This window comes from Aspergillus niger (genome assembly GCF_000002855.4).
Source record: "Aspergillus niger supercontig An11".
NCBI classification, from domain to species: domain Eukaryota; kingdom Fungi; phylum Ascomycota; class Eurotiomycetes; order Eurotiales; family Aspergillaceae; genus Aspergillus; species Aspergillus niger.
Window position 1 is genome coordinate 1,677,896 of NT_166526.1, and position 19,599 is coordinate 1,697,494.

The window sequence follows — 19,599 nt, forward strand, 5'->3', positions numbered from 1 at the left end:
AGTGCTGCACACACCATGTCGGCCGACTGTTGAACAAAGGCCTATGGACTCGCAAACGGCGCACCGCCAAGATTCTCGCTTGCTAACGGGCGCATCGTGCATGCAGAGATGAAACAAACTAACAATATACGAAGATTTGAAGGAGTCAACCGGACCTTCTAAGATAGAGTGCTCCAGCAATTTCCAACTCTCAGAACACCACCACCACGGCTATGTGAGTCCATTGACCTGAAGTAGGGCAATTTCCGTGCCCTATATACAAGGTCCCCACCCACGGCAACCCAATTCATCTAATAGTCCCAAATAAGCGCAGAATAAGGATTGTTCGCGAAAGTAAAAGTGGGGCCGTGATGGTCGACTAGATCCTCGTACATTTTCTCTGTCGGGGTTTTATTGACAGCGCTTGGTCATTCTCACGATAAGGGTTGCCCCTGAAAGGAGGGCCATGGGAAAAGTCGATCCAGGAGGAAGAGGAGAAAAAAAAGAGATGCAGTACTTACTCCTGACTCGCAACTTATGCAACCCCCTGGCGCTTGGACAGGAAGTAAGTGCGATGGTCTCCATAATTCGAGTTGCTAAGTTGCTATTCTTGAGCAGCAGCCACCACTGCAAGAACAGGATAGTCGAGCCGGGATCAACTGCTCCGTTGGCAATAGATGCGCGAACCGAGGGTTACTAACGCGGCGGGGTGCCGATGCATTTGCCCATCCCTCGTATATTAACTCCCTAGATAGAGTAGTTGCTTGGATAGACCCAGGGGTAGCTCGAGGATTAGTTAACTTAGTTGTCATGACTAATAGGTAAGCCTTTAGATGACGGCACCAGTGGATCAGCAGCAGTGGTCGGCGGGGGCATGGAGAGGGGGGGAGATGAGGCAGGACGTCGTAGTGACTAGGAAAAGGGTCCTGAAGCGAAAAGAAAGGAGGCATCGAAGAGCAGATTAAGGGCGCTGGCGATCAACATCAGGACCGTGCCCCCCGTCACGTGGAGGACACATAACTACGGCCATATGAAGCCTTCTTTTTTTTCCTCTTTCTTGTCCTTGTCTTCTGTGTTTTGACTTTTCTTTGTTCTCTGTACTACACTTTCCTGCTGCATCTCCCCGTTGTGGTTGTTGATCCTTCCATTCACCATCCCAAACTACTTGTGTATACCGAACTTCCCCTCCTTTATCTACTACCCCTCCAACTGTCACCATGCCTGGTGAGTGAAACCCCGCAGATCATCTTGCATGCGCGCGTATGGACCGCTCAACTGACCCTGCATCCCAGCCTTCCTCAAGAACATCAAGAACAAGCTCAAGGCTATCTTCAAGAAGAAGAAGACTGCCGAGGAGAACCCTGAAGGCGCTGCTGCTCCTGCTGAGAACACTCCTGGTACGTTCTGCGACTGTCACGCAGTTCTTCACGACCGCTTACTGACCATGCCATGATGCAGCCGCCGACAAGCCCGCTGAGCCTCAGTCCGAAGGTGTTTCTGCCGCTCCCCCGACCCTCGAGGTGACGGAGACCCCGGCTGGCGAGGCAAAGCCTGAGACGGAAACCCATGCGGAAGCCGCTGCCGGTGCATCTGAGGCCGCTGCTAAGCCCGCTGAGACTGCTGGAGACGCAGCTGGTAAGTCGAGCAGTTCCCGCAATGATCAGTTGAGATGGATGACTGACTGACCATGCGCAGACAAAGAAACCAAATAATCTGCCTCTCGGCTCCAGCTGATGCAGCTCTCTGCATGCATCATCCACTCCTTCGCCGTGCATAATTTCCTTCCCTTTGCATCTTCTCATACCCCAGCATAGACTGCTCTGATTTCATTTTGTTCTTCTCTTGATATCCACCTTTCATATACCCTGTACTGCTTTCAATAGCCATGCGTATCCGCATAGTCTAATAATTCAGTCTGTCCGCGTGAAGCAAGTATTTCAATCTCTCGCATTGTATTCTGTAGTAAAATCAAGAAGATCTGATCAATCAAATCCATGATTCGATATCAACCTGGGTATCATAAGCGGAAACTGAGCTAGAAGAACATACACTCAATAAAATAACCAATCCCGTCAATCGCTGCCCTCATCCGAAGACACATCCACATCCATCTGACCAGCCGGAGCCTCACCACCACCAGCCGCAGCAGCAGCGGCGGCCTTAGCAGCCTTCTCCTCTCTCGCCTTCTGCCTCCGCTTGATCTTCTTCTCGCGATTCTTCCGATTCCGCTTCTCCGCCTCCAACAACTTCTTCTCCTCCTCTTTCTTCTTTCTCTCATCCGCAGCCGAGACCCGCTTCCGCAACTGAATCCGGCGTTTCTTGCCCGGCTTCTTCAAAGACGTCGGCGCCCTCTCCGCAGGGTCCTTCGCGCACGTCACCGCCGCACCCTTACCCTTCTTCTCACTCTTCAGCGTCACAACCCTCCACGGAAGATGACACCCAGGCTAGAGCGCAGAAAGTGTCAGCAAAACATCCACTCAACCATCCCAATAGAGCTCAAGATAGTAAGAAAAAAAGTAGACTTACCCACTCCACACCAGCAAACCCTACCACCTGCAACCCCGAAACAGCCACGTCCTCAAACTGTCTCCTCTTCTCCCTCAACCTCTCCTCTTCCAGCCGTAACTCATCCTCCTTAACCCCAGCCATCGCCCCCGGCGCAGAGAAATAGTACCCCCATCCGCGAAACGGATTCACAAAGCGTCCATCTTCCACTCCCACTGCGCCGGGCGTGGGTGAGCGTACCCGGATGCGTAATTTCTGGGCTTGAGTTGTGCTGGACTCGACAGCTGCTTGCTCTTCCTTTTTAGATTCGGATTTCGCAGGGGCGCTGAACAGTCGGAATTCGAACTCTTGTTCTTCGTCTTCGTCGGGGTTGGCTTCGGTTGTTGGTTGCGGAGATGGGTCGGGTTGTGGCGCGAGGAGGGCGTCGATGTCTAGGAGGGCGCCGAGACGTTGGTGGACGTCTGTGAGGGAGGATTCTGGGGGTGGAGAGGGGGAGGGCGAGGTGGATGTTCGGGATAGGAGTTCTTCGCGACGGACGCTGTGGTTGGGGCGTTGGTTAGTGGGATTGAAGTTGGTATTGAGGCTAGTAGGTTGGTGTGTTTGACGTACCGCTTTGCGCTGGGGAGGTCGAACATATCTGTCTGTCTGCTTTTGCGTGGGATTGAGTGTTTGGCAGAGGAGAGTGGTGGATGACAGCTGGGGTTGATTGGTGTTGCGGTGGTGGAGTGAAAATTGTCGGCGGATGTGGTGAGTGCTTATTTCCACGGGCGGGTGTGGTGCGGCCACGGGTTCGGAGGATTGATGGATTTCTCTTTATCTCTACGGGGAAGAGTGGATTGATATTGGACTTCATACGTTTACTACTTTTTCTTCTCAATGTTAAAGTGTATGTGATATGCTACGGTGGGGTTTGCTCTAGGATACGTGTAGAATGTATACATTTATTGTCCTCTATAGAACTGCTTGTGAATAATGCATTTGGGATCTTTGTATCTATGCTATATCACTTCCAGTAATAGGCGCAAATAAATCCATGCGACCAGTAGCTAGTTGTATAGGCTTTGTTCGAGCTACAGAAGTAACGATTACCGGGCTAAGATGCCCCCTGATTTAGTCGACTCTGAGGGTTTAAGATCATACGACGACATAATTGTTCCACCAGGCATGTGATAGTATAACCCTCTGGCAACCTCCGAATCTTCTGGGCATACCATGCAACGCAACATAAATCTAGTATTTGAGGCCATTGCTGCTTACATTTTGAAGATGGTTGATCAGAGATAGATTTCAGTGACTATCATTCAGGACATTCCAGGGCACTCATACTTAATACTTGTACCCGATTCCGATGACATCGGCTCGCACGGGCCACTCCCAACCCACCGAATTATCCAAACCGTCACTCCTTCAAGTCAGTGACCCAAGATCTCAATCACCCAACCAACCAACCTCGCATTCCACCTTCGCAAATCATCTCCGCTTGAGCATCACCGCCCGGCGCGTTTTTACATCCAATTCAACATCCAGACGCTCATTCCAGTCATTCATTCGCCTCGCACTTTTTTCACCAGAGCCCGACACTACTACCGTTCATAATTAAGCCGTTCCAACCACTACCACCTACCGTCACTGAACATCTCTCCTGCGCCTCCACCTCTATTCCGCCGATCTGATCAGCACAAATGGGTATCTGCGCCTCATGTCTAGGACGTAATCGTCAGGAACCCCACGATGTAAGTTCAATCCTATATTCCTTTGCCGGAAAAAAGGCGCACGCAACCAACACTCCTCCCTCCCTTTGCGCCCGACTCCACCAACCCTCTTCGCATCCATCATTTAGATGCCAAAACTAACTTATCTCTATCACCACAGCCCAACCACCCCGAATCTTCCCGCCTCCTCGATGAAGACATCTACCAACCGGGCTACGGTTACGGCGCCCTCCACCAAAGCACCCAAGGCAATCACCCAGACCCCAGCTACCTGAAGCGCGAACGAGAAGCCCTCGAAGCAATCTGTCAGCGGACATCAGAGTGAGCCACCCTTCACCACCAGTATGACAGAGATAGAGTATAGTCCAATACTGATAACGTGCAACAGTTCCGTTATCGACATCTGGTCCCTCCAACCCCAACCGCATCTCCAACCTCGCGCCACCCTCCCCAGCACTGTCCCCCCTCCTTCATCCTCCGATGGCGATGCGCCGCCCGTGAAAGTAATAACAACCGACTCGACACCGGCCCGTTCAAAGAAACATTCCTCTCCGGCTGCGAAGGCGGGCGGCACGGTCCCGAAACATTGGGGTGAGGTGGTGATAAATACGCGCAAGAATCGGTCGCGGCCTGGGTCGAGTACGGACGAAGACGGTGCTGCTAAGAGAGATGTGTTTGGAGTGTTGAAGGTTACATGACCGATATAACTATTTAAAATGGGGGAGGTTGCGCAGATGGTGGCAGGTCAAATGTGATAGGTGTCGTGTGGTGGTGTGTTATCGGGGGCGCTACTAGATGAAACACGGCAAGGAAGTGGATGGACGGACTTCTGGACGAACATGGTGGACAGGCGTGACAACACTTATCGCATTTGACTTGACGTGTTTGATTGTTTTTTTCCTTTTACCCCATTCTTCTTGATTCTGTTTTTTCTATTGCTTTCTTGTGGCCAGCTTTTTTCTACATCATCCCCTTAATACCCCTTTTTCCTTTTCTTCGCGCATCGCGATGGGTCGCCGGCGACGACGGGGTCAACTCTTCTGTTCTTCTCCCTTTAGCCATCGGCGCTTTTCTTTACATTCCTCTTCTTGACTTCTACTTCTTCTATTTCTATACCCTTGTTCTGTGCCTAGGCTGATGCCTGCGGCTTTTACTACTTCCTCCACCGAGCTTTCATTGTGCATTTCCTTTGTTCGATCCTGTCTTGTCTAGTTTGGTTGGGTTGGATCGCAGATCGCTCTCAACTCGAGTACAGCAGTACTGCTAGTAAACAGCTGAAAAAATAAACGTTTGCTGTATGATATGAAACGTACGCAACATCTTTAACAACGGGCTATGTATGCTAGGCTATGCTACTAATAGTAGTGGATCTAAATAGAGTATAACAATAATGCTCCCATTAGCGATATACAGTCTTTATGTTGGAACATCTGCGAGAGGTGGAGAGTTGAACAGACTGCGGAAGTCGCTGGTATCGAAGAGATACGGATCGACAGACAGTCGAATTCCTGCTCTTTCACCCCCCACGCTACATGATCCGATCGCCCATTAGCCCACCTTCTCGTGACCATCGTAGTCGATTGCTGCACCTTGAATGACAGAACTCCGCCAGAAACGCCTTTCCGCCTGACACCCGAGAGAAAGCAGGAATAGTAAACACCGAAAACAGATAATAGACAACAATGCCTATGCAATATACTGGTGTGCAATGTCCAAACCAAGACGCGAATGGTCTAAGACAGACTGGAGCGCGGCAGATTTAGACGTCGTCCATCGTACCGGCTGGCTCTTCGCCGCCGGACTCGTAACTGCCTGCCGAGCTCAGTTCGTCTTCCGACTCTGTGTCTTCCCCGGCTTCATCGACAGCCTCTTTGCTGGCGTATTTGGCCACGTACTCTGGTGACACGTCAGCTAAGGATGACGAAGTATGTCGCATATGTGGCAACGTACCCTTGACCTTTGCCTCGTAGCTCTTTGGCTCCCGCATGAGCATAGCAGCTGCTTCGCCGTTGAGAGGGTCCGAAGGGTTGGGGTAGCGCAGGAGCTGAGGAAGGAAGACCTCGAAGATGTTGATCATATCGTACATGGGCGACCATGTTTGATTTATGACATCCAAACAAACGGAACCCGACCTGGGCAGCTGGGGTTAGCCGTTGGACACAAGATTTGTCGAAGTTGTCTTACAGCTCATCGATGTTCGGGTGGAAAATCCGGTTCACAAATCCGATACTCGGGCTCTTGTATGGGTACTGGTCGGGTAGTTCGACGTGGATCTTCCAGTGGCCACCGGCAAAGGGTGCTGGCTATGTCAGCAGGTTTGATTTGCCATAGTCGGAAATTGTATGGGTCTTACTCTCTTCAGGTCCCTTAAAACGCACGTAGAACTCTTGCCTAACAAAGCGAGCAGTCAATATCAATCGTGCATCTGACGATTGTAGGGCAAGCAGAGTCTGCATACACTGCAAATCAAAGTCAGTGTCCGATGGTCGGTGGCAAAAGACTGAGTGCACTTACTGTTATCATTGACCAGAGTCACCTCATAATCACTCATCAACCTATGCGAAACATCAGCACCAGTCCCCCTGAAATCTGTTGACCTGTCCCATATCCGAAATTGCGTGCTCATTCCAACCCAAGTTGAGGGGGGGTATGATAGGTGCCGGATACGGGGAAGGGTGCGTACATCCTGCCAGAATATCAGTCAGTCAGCTATCAGGTATGAGCGCAACAGCGGTACGAGGGCGTACTTCATGACCTATATGTGGACAAATCCCAAGCGTTAGTCCTTCCGCCACCACTTTCGCCGCAAGGGCATGAGGGGTACCGAGGGGAGGGGTACTCACATCTGTCTCAATTCTCCGCTTCGGGCTACTCATTTTGAATGACTTGCAGATAAGGCAAATATAACGGTATACGAAGACCTCGAGTCTGTCGACACCGAGATATCTAGGATCAAAGGCGAATTGCGCAAGCGGTTGAACTGAAACTATCCCCAAGGTCGAAGCGGGGAAGGAATGAGCGGGGCGACTCTGGGTAGAAATAGGGCAGATCGAAGGAAGCGGTGTAAAAGTGCGGGGCGAGAGGGATCGCAGTAAGGAGGGAATAAGAGGACTGAGGAAAGAGAGAAGAAGTGAGCAAGGCTGGGGAGAGAGAAGGTGTCGCTGGACTGGAAGGCAGTGGGCGAGTTGATGAGGCGGGAGGATTGGGGGGTGAGGAAAGGGAAGAGAGGGAACTTAAAGAATAGAATGGGTGGTGGTACGTAGTATGACTGATAGCGGGGACACGGGGGGGGATGAGGTGACGGGCTCTGGTAATGACCGGTAAGAGTGGTCACTGGCAGCGCTTCCACCCAGTCATTCGGCGCGTATCAATCAATGTTCCAGTCAGCTGGCCCCGGAGTCACGTTCTCAATGTATTTATAGTTTCTGTACGTAAAGATTCTGTTGTCATGTTACTGGAGCCCCCGAAATTTCTCTGTCTGCCCGTAATGAATAGTCATGGTCCTCTCCGACTGCCAATAGTTCTTCTTGTCTACGCATTGACAGGGCTACCCGATGCCCAAAAATCAATCTAGCCGGCCGGGAATGGATGATCGTCGCTAATGGGTCCCCTAGCGGAACGCCGGGGAACAATACTGATCTCAACAGTAACTATGCTAGTTATCTGATCCAGGAACAGTATTGCTTCGTTTCTCCAATTTTCACATCCAACCCATTCTATGCGTATATTTTATTTGCCTGAAAGTCAGAAAGCCTGGTTCAGTGTAGATTGACCAAGAGTCAAGACAACGCGAGTGTACCGAACAATGTAGACAAGGGCCCGATGTTATGCATGCATCATCGCTACCTCATGGCACTAGAGTCGAAATCGCAGTGGGTCTTTCTCGGTTGGCACTTGACAGATGTAACTCTGCCCGAAAAAGTCTCTAATCCGTTTGTCGGGGCAGGTGAAATGGTGCTCCTATAGTAGTACTTACTATACTGATCAGATAGTCAAGATGTTGCTTGGTTGAATAGGAGCATACCTCTGAGGCGATAAAGTATCCGGATTGGCTGGCAATCGCCCCTGCTTATCATGTACCTTGGCAGCCCTGAAGATTCGCTTTGTTCTTCACGTCCGACTTTACCATGGTAGAGAAACCGTTGATGGATGGATGATGGTGCCTGCCACTTGATTGGACCACCTCCCTGCCTCAGGTGTCCATCGGCGCCTAGCCAGGGAATGGAACATCAACAACTCGCATCAACCTCAGCATCAACACCAACAGTCTTCTGCAAACCATTCCTTTCCATTCCTTATCACCCATCGCTGTTTTTACTCATACTAAATAGTCTGTTGTTCTTTTTGCTCATTCAGCCTCGAGCACAAGTCGCGCTACACAGCGTTAACCCCCTATCGCCAGACATGGATTCCCCTTCGCCCCAGGGCCCCTCGGCCCAAAACTCACCCAAACCCGACCAGGCCAAACTCGCTCACAGGCCAGCCAATCGTAAACAATCTTCTGATTCTTCCTCGAATACCCAAAATGCACCTATACCAGACGACAAGCACGGTGCGGACTTACCAATGACCATGTCCGCCTCGGTGGTGCTAACCAGCTTACCCCGCGATGCCCACCAAGCATTGGCGGATGCTGAGGCTGTCGATAGGGGCAAAGGCAAGTAAAACCCTCTGGTCATCATCTACTACGAGTGCTATCACGTATCCACTGCCTCGAATTGTTTTGAATTCTTTCTCGCTCGAAAGTCAGCTTTTTCCGAGCTGCAAACTGGCCCCTCACTTTCCTAGTAACGTCATGTGGCTTATCGGGACAAGCCATATACTTGTCCGAAAACTAACGGTGCAGCAGTTACCGTGCGCTTTCAGCCACTGCCTTCAGCTCCCATCCTGAAGAACCGCGTGTTCAAGATTAGTGCCTCGCAAAAGTTCGAAACAGTCGTGAAATTTCTCAGGAAGAAGCTGGACTGTAAAGAATCCGACTCGGTTTTCTGTTATGTCAACAGTGTATTTGCCCCTGGGTTAGACGAAGGTGTTGGTGGGTTGTGGAGGGTAAGCCGCCTTGATACGTGGATTCGAGCCACCCATTTACTGACAGCATTCAGTGTTTCAAGACTGACGAGCAACTTATCGTTGCTTACTCTATGACGCCTGCTTTTGGCTGATGGGGAGCAAAGGTCGATGTGTATTAGTGCAACAGCTGTCTTGACTATTTACAGGTAATCTTCCTAAACCAAATCTGCCTCTCCAAGCTAACATGGAATGAAATTAGAAAGGCAACTGTGCACAAAAATTGTCAAAGTTTATTTGACAATATATAAGAATTTTGAACATGAACACGAAATACCAAGGTATCACTGAAACGACTTGCTGGACATGATATGCATGATATTATGCTTGAGAAAAAAAAAAGATTTATCAGTGAACGCTCACAGGATGAGACAATATGGCTCTGAGTCGGGGTCGCGAGCAATTAGTCCTTGCCGAAGTGTTCAATGGCCTTTTCAAACTCGGCCAATTCTTCCTTCGCAATAGGGTAGGTGTATTCTTCGGAAGGATACGCCCGGCTCTTAACCTCTTCACGGTATTGTTGAATTCCTTTGATAGCCTCTCCCCAGACGTCGCCATACTTCTTGACGAATTTGGGAAGGAACCGGCCCGGGGGGTAGTTCCCGATCATATCAATTTGAACCAGGACTTGTCCGGAGCATCCGTTTCCAGCACCGATGCCAATCGTGGGGATACGCAACTTCTTAGTAATGAGGGCGGCAATCTCAGCAGGCACGGCTTCCAGAACCATCATGAATGCGCCAGCTTCCTGGACGGCCAAGGCATCTTTCAACAGCCTCACTGCGCTGGCGGTCGTTTTGCCCTGAACCCTGAATCCTCCAAGAGCGTGTTGACGTTGAGGCGTAAGCCCGATGTGACCGCAAACAGGGATACCGGCCTGCGTGATACGTTTGATGGACGGAGCCATCTCAGCACCACCCTCGAGCTTGATAGCCTGAACGCGACCCTCCTTCGCGATGCGGATGGCAGACTGAACAGCCTGCTCGGGGGAAACTTCATATGACCCCATGGGGAGATCTGCGACCTGCGCCGAAATCACACGTTAATCTCGACAGACTCAAGAAGGACGGTAAGAATAACGAACCGTGAATGCACTCTTGACAGCACGCGCGACACTCCGACAATGCAACAACATCTCATCCATGAGGATCTCACTTGTATCCTCCATGCCGAGGGCAACCATGGCCAAACTGTCACCGACCAGGACCACGTCCATCCCCGCCATTTCCGCGACATGGCCACTGGGGAAGTCATGCGCCGTAAGCATCGTAATTGGCTCCCCTTTCTTGTAAAGATTCCGTAACGTCTGCATGGTCACCTTCTTTCGGGGATTGGCCGAGGCGGCCCCCAGCGGAGAATGAGAGCTATACCGCTTCTGAAGCTCTGTTGGTGAAGGAGTGGCGATGGCATGTCGGCCGGCGAGAACCGAGAAGACGGGAGTGGATGCAGCCCGACAGCGAACGGACGACCGCGCCAAAGGCACTAGCAATTGCGCCGAGAATCTTGAAGCCATGATGATAGCAGTAAGCCGAGTATAATTGAAAGACGAAGCAAGATTGGGTCTTCCAAAAAGGAGAGAGAAAAGCAACGACACTAGTCGCCCCTGAAGAGGCGAATCTAGGGAAAGCTGGAGGCAAACAGCAAAAAGCCGAGAGCAGCAAACACGCAGGTACGCAAAGCACCGACGGGCGTGGAAAGAACCAAGTCGGAGAACGGAGCGGCGGGCCAAAAAAAAAAGGGCTAATGTCGTCACTACCCGGAAGCAAATAGAAAAAAAATTAAGGGCAGATAAAAAAGAGTTCCTTCAGATTCTGGATCGTTATCAAAGGGAACTTATTCAATACCCCACATAAACCCTGGCACAATGGTTGACACAAGAAGAACACACAAGAGTTCACAAAAAGAGTTCAGCTGAAAAGTAAATCAAGACTTTTTCTCACATAACCACGCGCCACCCCACGACCCGTCTGCCTTATATAACCACACCCTGGTATAGATGATGCCGCGTAGTCCGGATCATCCACCAGAAACATGAGAGTTCAACCTTAGTTAATAATTTAGTGTCAATCCCCCAACATTTCGGCATTATTCACACTTTTCCCGATTCGGATGAATTATGCCCGCCTTAGGGCGTAGTAGCTGCGCTGTCATTGGTTCATCGGATACTTACTTTTGTACATGCAGGATTGTGGCGCGGGGAGGAGATTCCACTGCTTTCTTTTCTGTTTTTCCGGACCGAGGACTTGCATCGTGGGCCGAGGTTTGCGCGAGTCAGTTCTTCTACCTACGCTGTACTTTGTATCATTGAAGGTTGTTAGTCTTGGTTTCCTTTTGCTGCAAGAATTAATTTCGATGGTAGGGGTGTACACTGTAGAACATGTGTATTCTTACTGTAGTAGTAGGTTCCATTTCTATGGCTACAGCCTATGCTATAGCTACAATTATAGCTATAAGGCTAGTAGTAACTAGTAGTAGTATAGTGACACACTTATGTTCAGCCGACGAAAACTGAACCCATATCACTCAACTAGTGAGACACAAAGGAAACAAAAAAAGGTAAAGAAAAAGAAGATGATAACCACCAAGCTCGTAAGCAGCAAAACTAAACTCAACACCAGTCCAGACATGTACCGCCATGTCTTTTGTATGCAACCACCCCTCGGTTTGTTTGAATACATCCATCCACCCATCCATCCATCCGCCTATGAAGGTATGGTAAGAACAAGAAAAGCAATATGCAAAGGATACTATATAGGAAAAAAGAGAAAAGAAAGTAAGGAATAAAAAAAGAAAAAAAGAAAGGAAAATGTATGCAATCATGGACACCATTGAAGTATAAGCTTGTCTTCCCAATGCGCGCGGTGTGTGCATGGATGCATGCATGAATGTATGTATGTCCTGGATTTTGATGAGTCCCATGTGTCACCTGCCTTAATTCATTGCGCGCGTTGATCACCCTTCTTTGCGTATTTCCCTTCCTGTTTCTCATTCTCATGCTGATTTTTTCCATTTTCGGTTTTATCGATGTGGGGTTTCCAAGATCTCTTCAAAATTTCGTCGTTGGCGAGGCCGTTAGATGCTTTTCATTCATCAGGTCAAGAGTATGTAGGGATATGGCATGCAGAATCCAGGGACGCCGGCTGTGCACCAATTACAGAAGAGGAGAACGAATTGTGATAGGAAATGGTTGTAGGAAATAAGAAGGGGAAGGATGAAGGAATAGAAATGCAGTATTAATCGCATCGTCTGTCGATAGTTGTACGTGAGGAGTAATTGAAAGACGGGTGTATATGCCAGTGTTATGGAAGGCGAGCTGAATATCTTCACATATTAACACTGCTGAGCGGCCAGCAAATCATCTCCGCAGGCAACGCTACAGCCAGTTCAGTCCGGGAAATAGACAAGCCGTCACAGACTTCACATCCTTTCCTTTCATTCACGAACGCACGGCCTGATTATAAACCTGGGACACCTTCCGCACCAGATTTCACAGGCCTCTCCAGCTGATAAAGTAAGGCGTCGAGCTCGGCCCAGTTCGCTCGGTTTGTCGCAAAGCGGCGGTGCTTCCGAGTTACAATGTGCTGCCAAAGGTTAGCATTCTTCTTTTCTGAATCTTGAGCCTCCGGACTAACCTCTTCGAAGTCATCGAATTTGTCCCTGCAGTTCTCACAGTAACCTGGCTTAGGGTCTCTCCGTCTCTCCTTCCTTTTCGGTATTATTACGGTTTTCCGATCACCGGCCCGCCGCTTGGGAGCGCCGTTGTTTTCCAACTGCGTTGATTCCTCCTCAGGGACATTTACGAGCTTTTTAGGCGGTTGCATATTTCCGAGGCTGTTTTCCAATGGTTTCGCCTTCAACGGTGCGGCTCCATCTACGGCGTGGTGTGATGGAGGCATAGTCCCCGCTGTAAGCCCTCCATTTCCTTTTTCGAGCACCTTTCTCTTGAGTTCATGAACTTCCTTGCTCAGGCCAGCCTTGGCACCAGGTGCAGCAGCCGTCGATGAAACCATCTGCGAACGAATGGCGGACGTAATATTCGAGGGTTGTACGCCTGATGCGGCAGGTTCACGGCCATGGAAGAATGGCCCTTTCCGTTGAGGAGGCGGGGGCACAAAGCTCTCGGAGCTTTTCCTGGGCGATAATTGTTTCGTCGACTGAATGTCCTGGAGTTCAGGCTGGGGCTCAAGGGGTGCCTCTTCTGTTTGGCCCAATTCGGGAGTCTTATCCTCGTGCTTTGTAACCTTCCTATGAGTTTCTGGTGCATTTAGTTTCGCGTCCGGAACGTCTTGTACAGGAGCAGCATTAGCAACAGCTCTTTCGTCCCTTTCCTGTCTCTCCGTCCTCTCTTTTATACGGGCACGTTGACGGTCAATGTCCTTCTGTGTAGGCGGGTCCTCAATGAACGGACACTTTCCCAGCCGTGCACTTCGGAATTGCGGCCATATACCATCCTGCCGCCTTGCAACCTTTGGGTATTCTCGCACCATCACAGGGCGCGTCTTCTCGTCCATGTCATGGACATATATGAAAGGACCCTTGAACATAACCAGCTCCTTCAACACCGAGAGAGGATTGCGATCTGACGGGCCATTCAGCTCATTCTGAAGCACTTGCGAAAGATCATTTTCACCCCGAGCCCTGGCATGGCCGCCAGCAGCATTGCTGTTTCGCGTCGCATGGCCATCATGCCCTCCGACATCGCCATCATTGATCGCCGTGATCATGCGCTGCAGTTTTTCGATCGCCCAGATCTTCATTCCCATCTGGCGGGCTCTGTGTAAAACATCCATGCCCTTCTGCTCCCGCCGTGCATCGTTTTTCAAGGTCATATGAAGGTGTGTATCGGCGCACTTCTCGAGCAGGGACGGGTTTACTGTCTGCAGCGAACCATCCGCCGCCGCTTGCTCCGCCGACTCCGCATTGTATTCAGGTGCATTCGTGGGACCGTTTTCTGGAGGAATAGGACGAGACGTGACGACGTGGGTCACTAGACGCGAGAAGAATTTTTCTTCACGCTGTGACGAATGAAGTCAGTAAAGTTACGCAGTCACGTAGATATAACCTCCGCAATGGAACGGTGGGGCATCATTGACCCTCAGCACGCAGCTCCTTTAAAGGATCAAGTGTAGGAGATGTCGAGCCAGACGGAAACTTACCGCTCCCAATGCAAGTACCTGCCTAGAGCTCTTGCTGCGAACATCTTCCGGGATGCTATCAAAGTAGAAAACAAACTGAGGAAACGCCTTGCGGTAATGCCTCTGCCACTGCCGGATGGAATCGAGGGTCTCCGCAGAAGGCCTCTCGTGCCTCGTGCCTTTCATTTGTGCCTGTCGTTCTTTATCTCTCACAGCGACCAGTTTCCTTTCGAATGCACTCGGTTGAGCATTATTCGTGCGCCGCAAGAACAGTTTGGAGTCCGTGTTTTGGTATGCGGACGCCCTGGTCCGGGTTGGGGATCGAGCGTCCGCCTCCTGACCGTCCACTACCTGCTTCTTCGGAGGAGGCTGGCCGTAAGGGATGTCAATCTGGTTACTCGTTGGACGTAGACGTTTGGCAGGCACGAGGCCTGACCTGTGAGGGGAATTGGTAGCATTCGGCACGTTGGCAAGTGGTCGGCGAGTCGACATATTAAGCGAAGACCGAGGCGAAGGTGGTACGAATACAGCTGCCATGTGATAACAGAATACAAGGCACTATATGAGCGTGAGTTGCTGTGAGTTGGACACCAGCAAAGCAAAAGAGGGGCACTGGAGGCGAGCACGCGATGCGTTACACGTCTCGACGGGGGGGTGGATTACTCGGTTAGAAAAAGGCCATTGTCGACGCGATAGATGAGCAAATAAGGAGCGGCAGTGAGAGTTAGCGAGAGAAGCAGAAAGCCATGCCCTGGAAGAAGGGGAAGCAATGCAGCAAAACTCGCGAGAGTCTGTGGGGGAGGAAGACAACAGAGAAGGGTCCAAGGGGAGACACAGACTGAATGGGTTGGTGGTGATGATGGAAAGAAGAGAGACCAAGCCAGGCTAGACTAGTAGAGAAACGACTAAGCGTGTCAGGGAAGGTCGGTGGAGCCCGGCGGGTTTGTTTTGGCTCCGGGATGTGCGCCGGACAACCACCGCCCGGCGCGCAGCATGAACCATTCTTTCAGTTCATTCCTCTCTGGGGCTTGCTGGCTTTGGAGATTACTTTCAGAAACAATCTGCACATATCCCTTTTTCTTTAAGTGAGGGATCCTGTGAATGATTGACTTGGCTGTTGGTGTGCCTTTTGCAATTTATTCGTACCCTCTAGTCCAACCTCCTGCTCTTTCTTCTATACTAAGTAGCACCCAAATTCACGCCCCACGCGTCCAGGTGCGGTGTTTAGTTTCTTAAGTGCTTACTGCTGACTGGTGACGTCTACACGAGCCACACGAACCACCAAAACCGGCTTGTCTCTTGTTTACTTCTTGCTCAACTCGGCCATTGTTTGCTATACCTCAATATTCGGTTCATTATGTTATATGTTACAATCTTATGCAAGGGTATCTAGCTTTACACAGTTTCGGCCCTCATCCAGATCAATCACGGAGGGCCTCAATATCATCGACCTAGAAAGCAGGTTTGTCAGTCAGCCCAATATTTCATCACCACAACCGCGCGGGTAACACGTCTTTTCTCTGTCCTACAACCCGGGAGAGATCGCTTACCTCTTTCACTGCCTCCGTGGTCAATACAATGGGGCTGTCATCTCCAACACAAACACTGTCTTCAATCCGGATGCCAATGCCCCGGAACTGTGCCGGCCACCGCTCATCATCCGGAACGTAGATGCCACTGCCCCGATTGTTAGCATGGTCGACATCACAGAAGGTCATCAATACATACGGCTCAATTGTGATACATTGGCCTGCCTTGAGATTGTATCCACGAGAATAACCCGAGCAGTCATGCACGTCTAGGCCAATATAATGACCCAGGTGGTGAGGGAAGAGGATACCCATTGCCTGATCATGGTCAGTACTCGAAAAACCAGAGAAAAAGACTGATAAACCTACACCTCCAGAAACGTCAAATCCTAACTGTATCAACTGGTCTCGCAAGCCGGTCTCTGCAACGTTATGCAGCCGGTCCAGGCTGAGTCCAGCATCTTCCCGACACAGCGAGACACAGCTGCGATGCACATTGAGCACGGCATTGTACAAGTCACGCTGAGGGTCGGAGAATTTGCCGTTCACCGGCCAAGTTCTGGTGATATCGGAGATGTAAGTGCCCGCCTCCTATTAATAAATTAGTCTCAGTAGTCGGCGGATGGGCAAGATATACGTACACCACCTCCATCAACTAGAACCATATCCCCATCCCTATAATAATGTGTGAGAGTCCTGCCATAATAATGGCGCTTGCAGTGCATACCTCAAAACGTCATCGTTTCTCGTGTAGTGGATGCTCAGAGCGTTCTATACACATTAGTCGCAAGATTCTCATACCTTTCGAATCAGTTACTCACAGAACCACCTGCGACGACTGGAACGAAAGCGCTGTTATCGCAGCCATTCCGCTTGAAGTTATACTCCAAGAAAGCAGTCAGGTCCTTTTCCTTGGTGAACGTCTGCCTCATGGACTCCGTGAACGCTCTTCCAGATGCTTGTCCAACACGACGCAATTGCACGACTTCATCCTCGCTCTTAAAGACTCTCATTTCGTTAAGAATGGAGCGCAAAGGCTTGACCTTGCGGTGGTCGACAATCTTTTTGAGCTTTTCGGAAGCTCCCGTAGGACCGTAGAGGTATCGATGCAAGGATGACCTTCCCGGGTTGAAGGCTGGAATATCGGTGTAGATCTCTGTCGCATCGGCAAGGATCTTGGGAAGGAGATCCCCAATGCGTTCGATATCACCGGACTACCAGGGCAGTGTCAGTCGCGTTTAATCCCAATGAAGATTAACAAAGTAGTTTCTTACTTCGTCCGCATTGAAGACATCAATCGCCGCGCGGGTACCTGAACGGGCACCGTCCCAAAGTTCGGCCTTTGCATCCTTCTCCCTGCAATAAAGGTGGAATAGGTGGTTGTTGCCGGATCCATCGTTCACTACTTATAATAAGCGCCAATCCCCAAATCGAGTCTCGTGGTAGGAGCTCACCGATGACAGCCAACGCATTCGGTTCGTTAAACCCTATTCATCAAAAAGATGTGAGCGACGTCTTTCCAAATTAAACAAAATACACCAAGTACCACCCACCTGTCAAGTAAAAGAAGTTCGAGTCCTGTCGGTACTCGTTGAAGATGCCCGAAGCCCGGTATGTAACCTCTGCAGCAGCCAGCACAGCGACGGCATACTTGGGTAGTTTGTTCGCCAGACGTGATCGGCGCTGAGCATACTCGAGAGCCGTTATTCCCGGTGTCACTTGAATCCTGTTAATACCGTATACAATATGCCTTCTTGTATTCCGCGGGGACCGAAGTGATGTTACGCACGCTCTCCCGGCTCCAGTATATGTGGGTGTGTCTCGTGTAGCGGCTGGCCGAATTTGAGCTCCGCGGCGGAGATCGAAGCGTAAGAACGGCGAAGAGCAGGCTGTTGGAGCACCGGCCGGCTAAGATGCGAAAGGGAGATTCGAGGCGCCTGGCGACGAAGGCAACGAGGCCATTGGCGAATGGCTGCTTTGCATGTCGACATAGTTATAGCAGCACCATTGAAGGTGTTGGCAAGCTTTGTCGAAATCAAGACTGGCGATCTGGCCCGCGTTTGGTTCGGAAAGTCGGCGGTGATTGCGAGACCTCCGAGTGTCCCTTGGTTTAGGCCGTTTATTATTTGATGCCTGAGGCTGGAAGCATGGGTCGGCGGCAGTGACCAATCAACGCGGAGGAGTTTGCGATAGACTCGCATACTCCGCTCGCCTGGATAGGCTGGAAGTTGCGATTCTTTCCCACCTGCTTCTTATCTCGGTCTTGCACAGCGTACCACAACCACGAAACGTCGGAGGTGTTTGGGCCATTGGAGTATGATCCCAAGGGTCAGATTTAATTTTTCGATGCGACTAGTACTCGATGACTCAAGTCGGCCCTTGAGTCACGTCAATGAGATGCCAAGGGTGACCACAGTATATATATAGTAGAAGTGAACTCCAAAGGTCTAAAGAACTTGAAGGACAATTCATTACTCACTCAAGTGCCCCATTACTTCTATCCTAGACAGTATTTAGTAGCCAGTTTTAACTAAATATATTGTTTGACCAGTCGAAGTCCCAGCATCAGAAACAATGGGAAGGACCCTAACATACCCAAAGCGGCCGTCGAACACGGTCAACCGTTACAAACATCGAGGTATACTTCAGCTCATTTTACTGCTTCGCGTTGAGGGAACTCACTAAGAACACCGCAGCAACTTATGACCTGGGTGCCATTCATGAAATTATCAACTCCACCCAAGTTCTCCATGTTTCCTTCAGCCCCGGACCATCGGAGCCGTTCCCGGCCATCTTGCCTATGATCGGACAGATGGGATCATTCGACTATCCTTCAGCTAGCATCGACGAGCCCCTTGATTGTTATCTTCATGGCTATGTCAGCTCCCGCATCATGAACCTGGCTCGAGATGCTGAAGGAGAAGGACTACCCATATGCGTGGCTGCTAGCAAGGTAGACGGGCTGGTTTTGTCTCTGACACCGAACTCCCACAGCTACAACTATCGATCTGCAATTCTTCAGGGCTATGCTAAGCTAGTGACTGACGAAGCCGAGAAGCTCTACGCCATGGAGCTGATCACTAATTCGGTGCTTTCGGACCGCTGGGCGCATACGCGCGTCCCACCAGACCGTGCTGAAATGTCTTCGACCGTCATCCTTAAGGTCAAAATCATGAGCGGCAGTGGTAAGATTCGAGATGGCAGTGTCTCGGATGAAAAGAAAGATACAGGCAGTGAAGAGGTCACGAATCGTGTTTGGACTGGTGTTGTTCCCGTCTGGGAGACATTTGGTGAGCCTGTTCCTAGTACTGGGAACAAGGTACCTGAGGTACCAGGCTATGTGAAGTCGTTTGTTGCTGCGAAGAACGACGAGAATCGCGCTTATGCGGAGAAGGCTGTGGGAATTGAGCTCCCCCCAGAGGAACAACACTGATAGTTGAGGAGCGATAATGTTTAAGCGATGTACTCATGGATTGTATCTAGCATTTCTGCTTTATAAAGTTAGCTTATGCTATTATAAAGGACGGCTCCTAGTTGTCCTATTGAGTGTGGGGAGAAAGTATAAAATGCCCAGTTTAGACCCTGCGGGGTATTGTAGCCTTGCTGCCGTGTCATTGCAACTTCTGATCTGCACAACGCAGGGATTGTCAGATACATAAGCTGTTAGTATAT

At 50.3% G+C, this 19,599-nt stretch overlaps 10 protein-coding genes across 10 annotated transcripts; 5 read left to right on the plus strand and 5 right to left on the minus strand.

Moving 5' to 3' along the window:
- Positions 1–1,196: 1,196 nt before the first annotated feature.
- Positions 1,197–1,691, plus strand: An11g06870 (uncharacterized protein; the record flags this gene model as incomplete). Its single annotated transcript, XM_059750360.1, has 4 exons — positions 1,197–1,203; positions 1,272–1,376; positions 1,438–1,614; positions 1,675–1,691. 4 exons carry the CDS (start codon positions 1,197–1,199, stop codon positions 1,689–1,691), a joined length of 306 nt encoding a protein of 101 aa, XP_059606359.1.
- A 360-nt stretch (positions 1,692–2,051) lies between these two features.
- An11g06880 (uncharacterized protein) lies at positions 2,052–3,119 on the minus strand (the record flags this gene model as incomplete). Its single annotated transcript, XM_001394629.1, has 3 exons — positions 2,052–2,423; positions 2,506–3,022; positions 3,094–3,119. The coding sequence occupies 3 exons, from the start codon at positions 3,117–3,119 to the stop codon at positions 2,052–2,054; spliced, it is 915 nt and encodes a 304-aa protein (XP_001394666.1).
- Positions 3,120–4,166: 1,047 nt separating this feature from the next.
- On the plus strand, positions 4,167–4,894 carry An11g06890 (uncharacterized protein; the record flags this gene model as incomplete). Its single annotated transcript, XM_001394630.3, has 3 exons — positions 4,167–4,217; positions 4,357–4,517; positions 4,585–4,894. 3 exons carry the CDS (start codon positions 4,167–4,169, stop codon positions 4,892–4,894), a joined length of 522 nt encoding a protein of 173 aa, XP_001394667.1.
- Positions 4,895–5,955: 1,061 nt separating this feature from the next.
- An11g06900 (uncharacterized protein) lies at positions 5,956–7,072 on the minus strand (the record flags this gene model as incomplete). The annotated part of the gene is made up of 7 exons (XM_059750361.1): positions 5,956–6,092; positions 6,147–6,328; positions 6,381–6,495; positions 6,550–6,587; positions 6,710–6,751; positions 6,944–6,951; positions 7,040–7,072. The coding sequence occupies 7 exons, from the start codon at positions 7,070–7,072 to the stop codon at positions 5,956–5,958; spliced, it is 555 nt and encodes a 184-aa protein (XP_059606360.1).
- A 138-nt stretch (positions 7,073–7,210) lies between these two features.
- An11g06910 (hypothetical protein) lies at positions 7,211–8,290 on the plus strand (the record flags this gene model as incomplete). The annotated part of the gene is made up of 6 exons (XM_059750362.1): positions 7,211–7,265; positions 7,313–7,405; positions 7,524–7,599; positions 7,742–7,842; positions 7,945–8,099; positions 8,213–8,290. 6 exons carry the CDS (start codon positions 7,211–7,213, stop codon positions 8,288–8,290), a joined length of 558 nt encoding a protein of 185 aa, XP_059606361.1.
- A 310-nt stretch (positions 8,291–8,600) lies between these two features.
- On the plus strand, positions 8,601–9,358 carry An11g06920 (uncharacterized protein; the record flags this gene model as incomplete). The annotated part of the gene is made up of 3 exons (XM_059750363.1): positions 8,601–8,837; positions 9,012–9,245; positions 9,299–9,358. 3 exons carry the CDS (start codon positions 8,601–8,603, stop codon positions 9,356–9,358), a joined length of 531 nt encoding a protein of 176 aa, XP_059606362.1.
- A 308-nt stretch (positions 9,359–9,666) lies between these two features.
- Positions 9,667–10,776, minus strand: An11g06930 (uncharacterized protein; the record flags this gene model as incomplete). The annotated part of the gene is made up of 2 exons (XM_001394634.1): positions 9,667–10,287; positions 10,348–10,776. The coding sequence occupies 2 exons, from the start codon at positions 10,774–10,776 to the stop codon at positions 9,667–9,669; spliced, it is 1,050 nt and encodes a 349-aa protein (XP_001394671.1).
- A 1,942-nt stretch (positions 10,777–12,718) lies between these two features.
- On the minus strand, positions 12,719–14,935 carry An11g06950 (uncharacterized protein; the record flags this gene model as incomplete). Its single annotated transcript, XM_059750364.1, has 2 exons — positions 12,719–14,278; positions 14,420–14,935. The coding sequence occupies 2 exons, from the start codon at positions 14,933–14,935 to the stop codon at positions 12,719–12,721; spliced, it is 2,076 nt and encodes a 691-aa protein (XP_059606363.1).
- An 884-nt stretch (positions 14,936–15,819) lies between these two features.
- Positions 15,820–17,918, minus strand: An11g06960 (uncharacterized protein; the record flags this gene model as incomplete). Its single annotated transcript, XM_001394636.1, has 11 exons — positions 15,820–15,849; positions 15,949–16,075; positions 16,127–16,245; positions 16,297–16,518; positions 16,569–16,602; positions 16,655–16,698; positions 16,749–17,141; positions 17,202–17,329; positions 17,382–17,414; positions 17,481–17,645; positions 17,717–17,918. 11 exons carry the CDS (start codon positions 17,916–17,918, stop codon positions 15,820–15,822), a joined length of 1,497 nt encoding a protein of 498 aa, XP_001394673.1.
- A 583-nt stretch (positions 17,919–18,501) lies between these two features.
- An11g06970 (uncharacterized protein) lies at positions 18,502–19,360 on the plus strand (the record flags this gene model as incomplete). Its single annotated transcript, XM_001394637.1, has 2 exons — positions 18,502–18,565; positions 18,624–19,360. 2 exons carry the CDS (start codon positions 18,502–18,504, stop codon positions 19,358–19,360), a joined length of 801 nt encoding a protein of 266 aa, XP_001394674.1.
- Between the last annotated feature and the right edge of the window lie 239 nt (positions 19,361–19,599).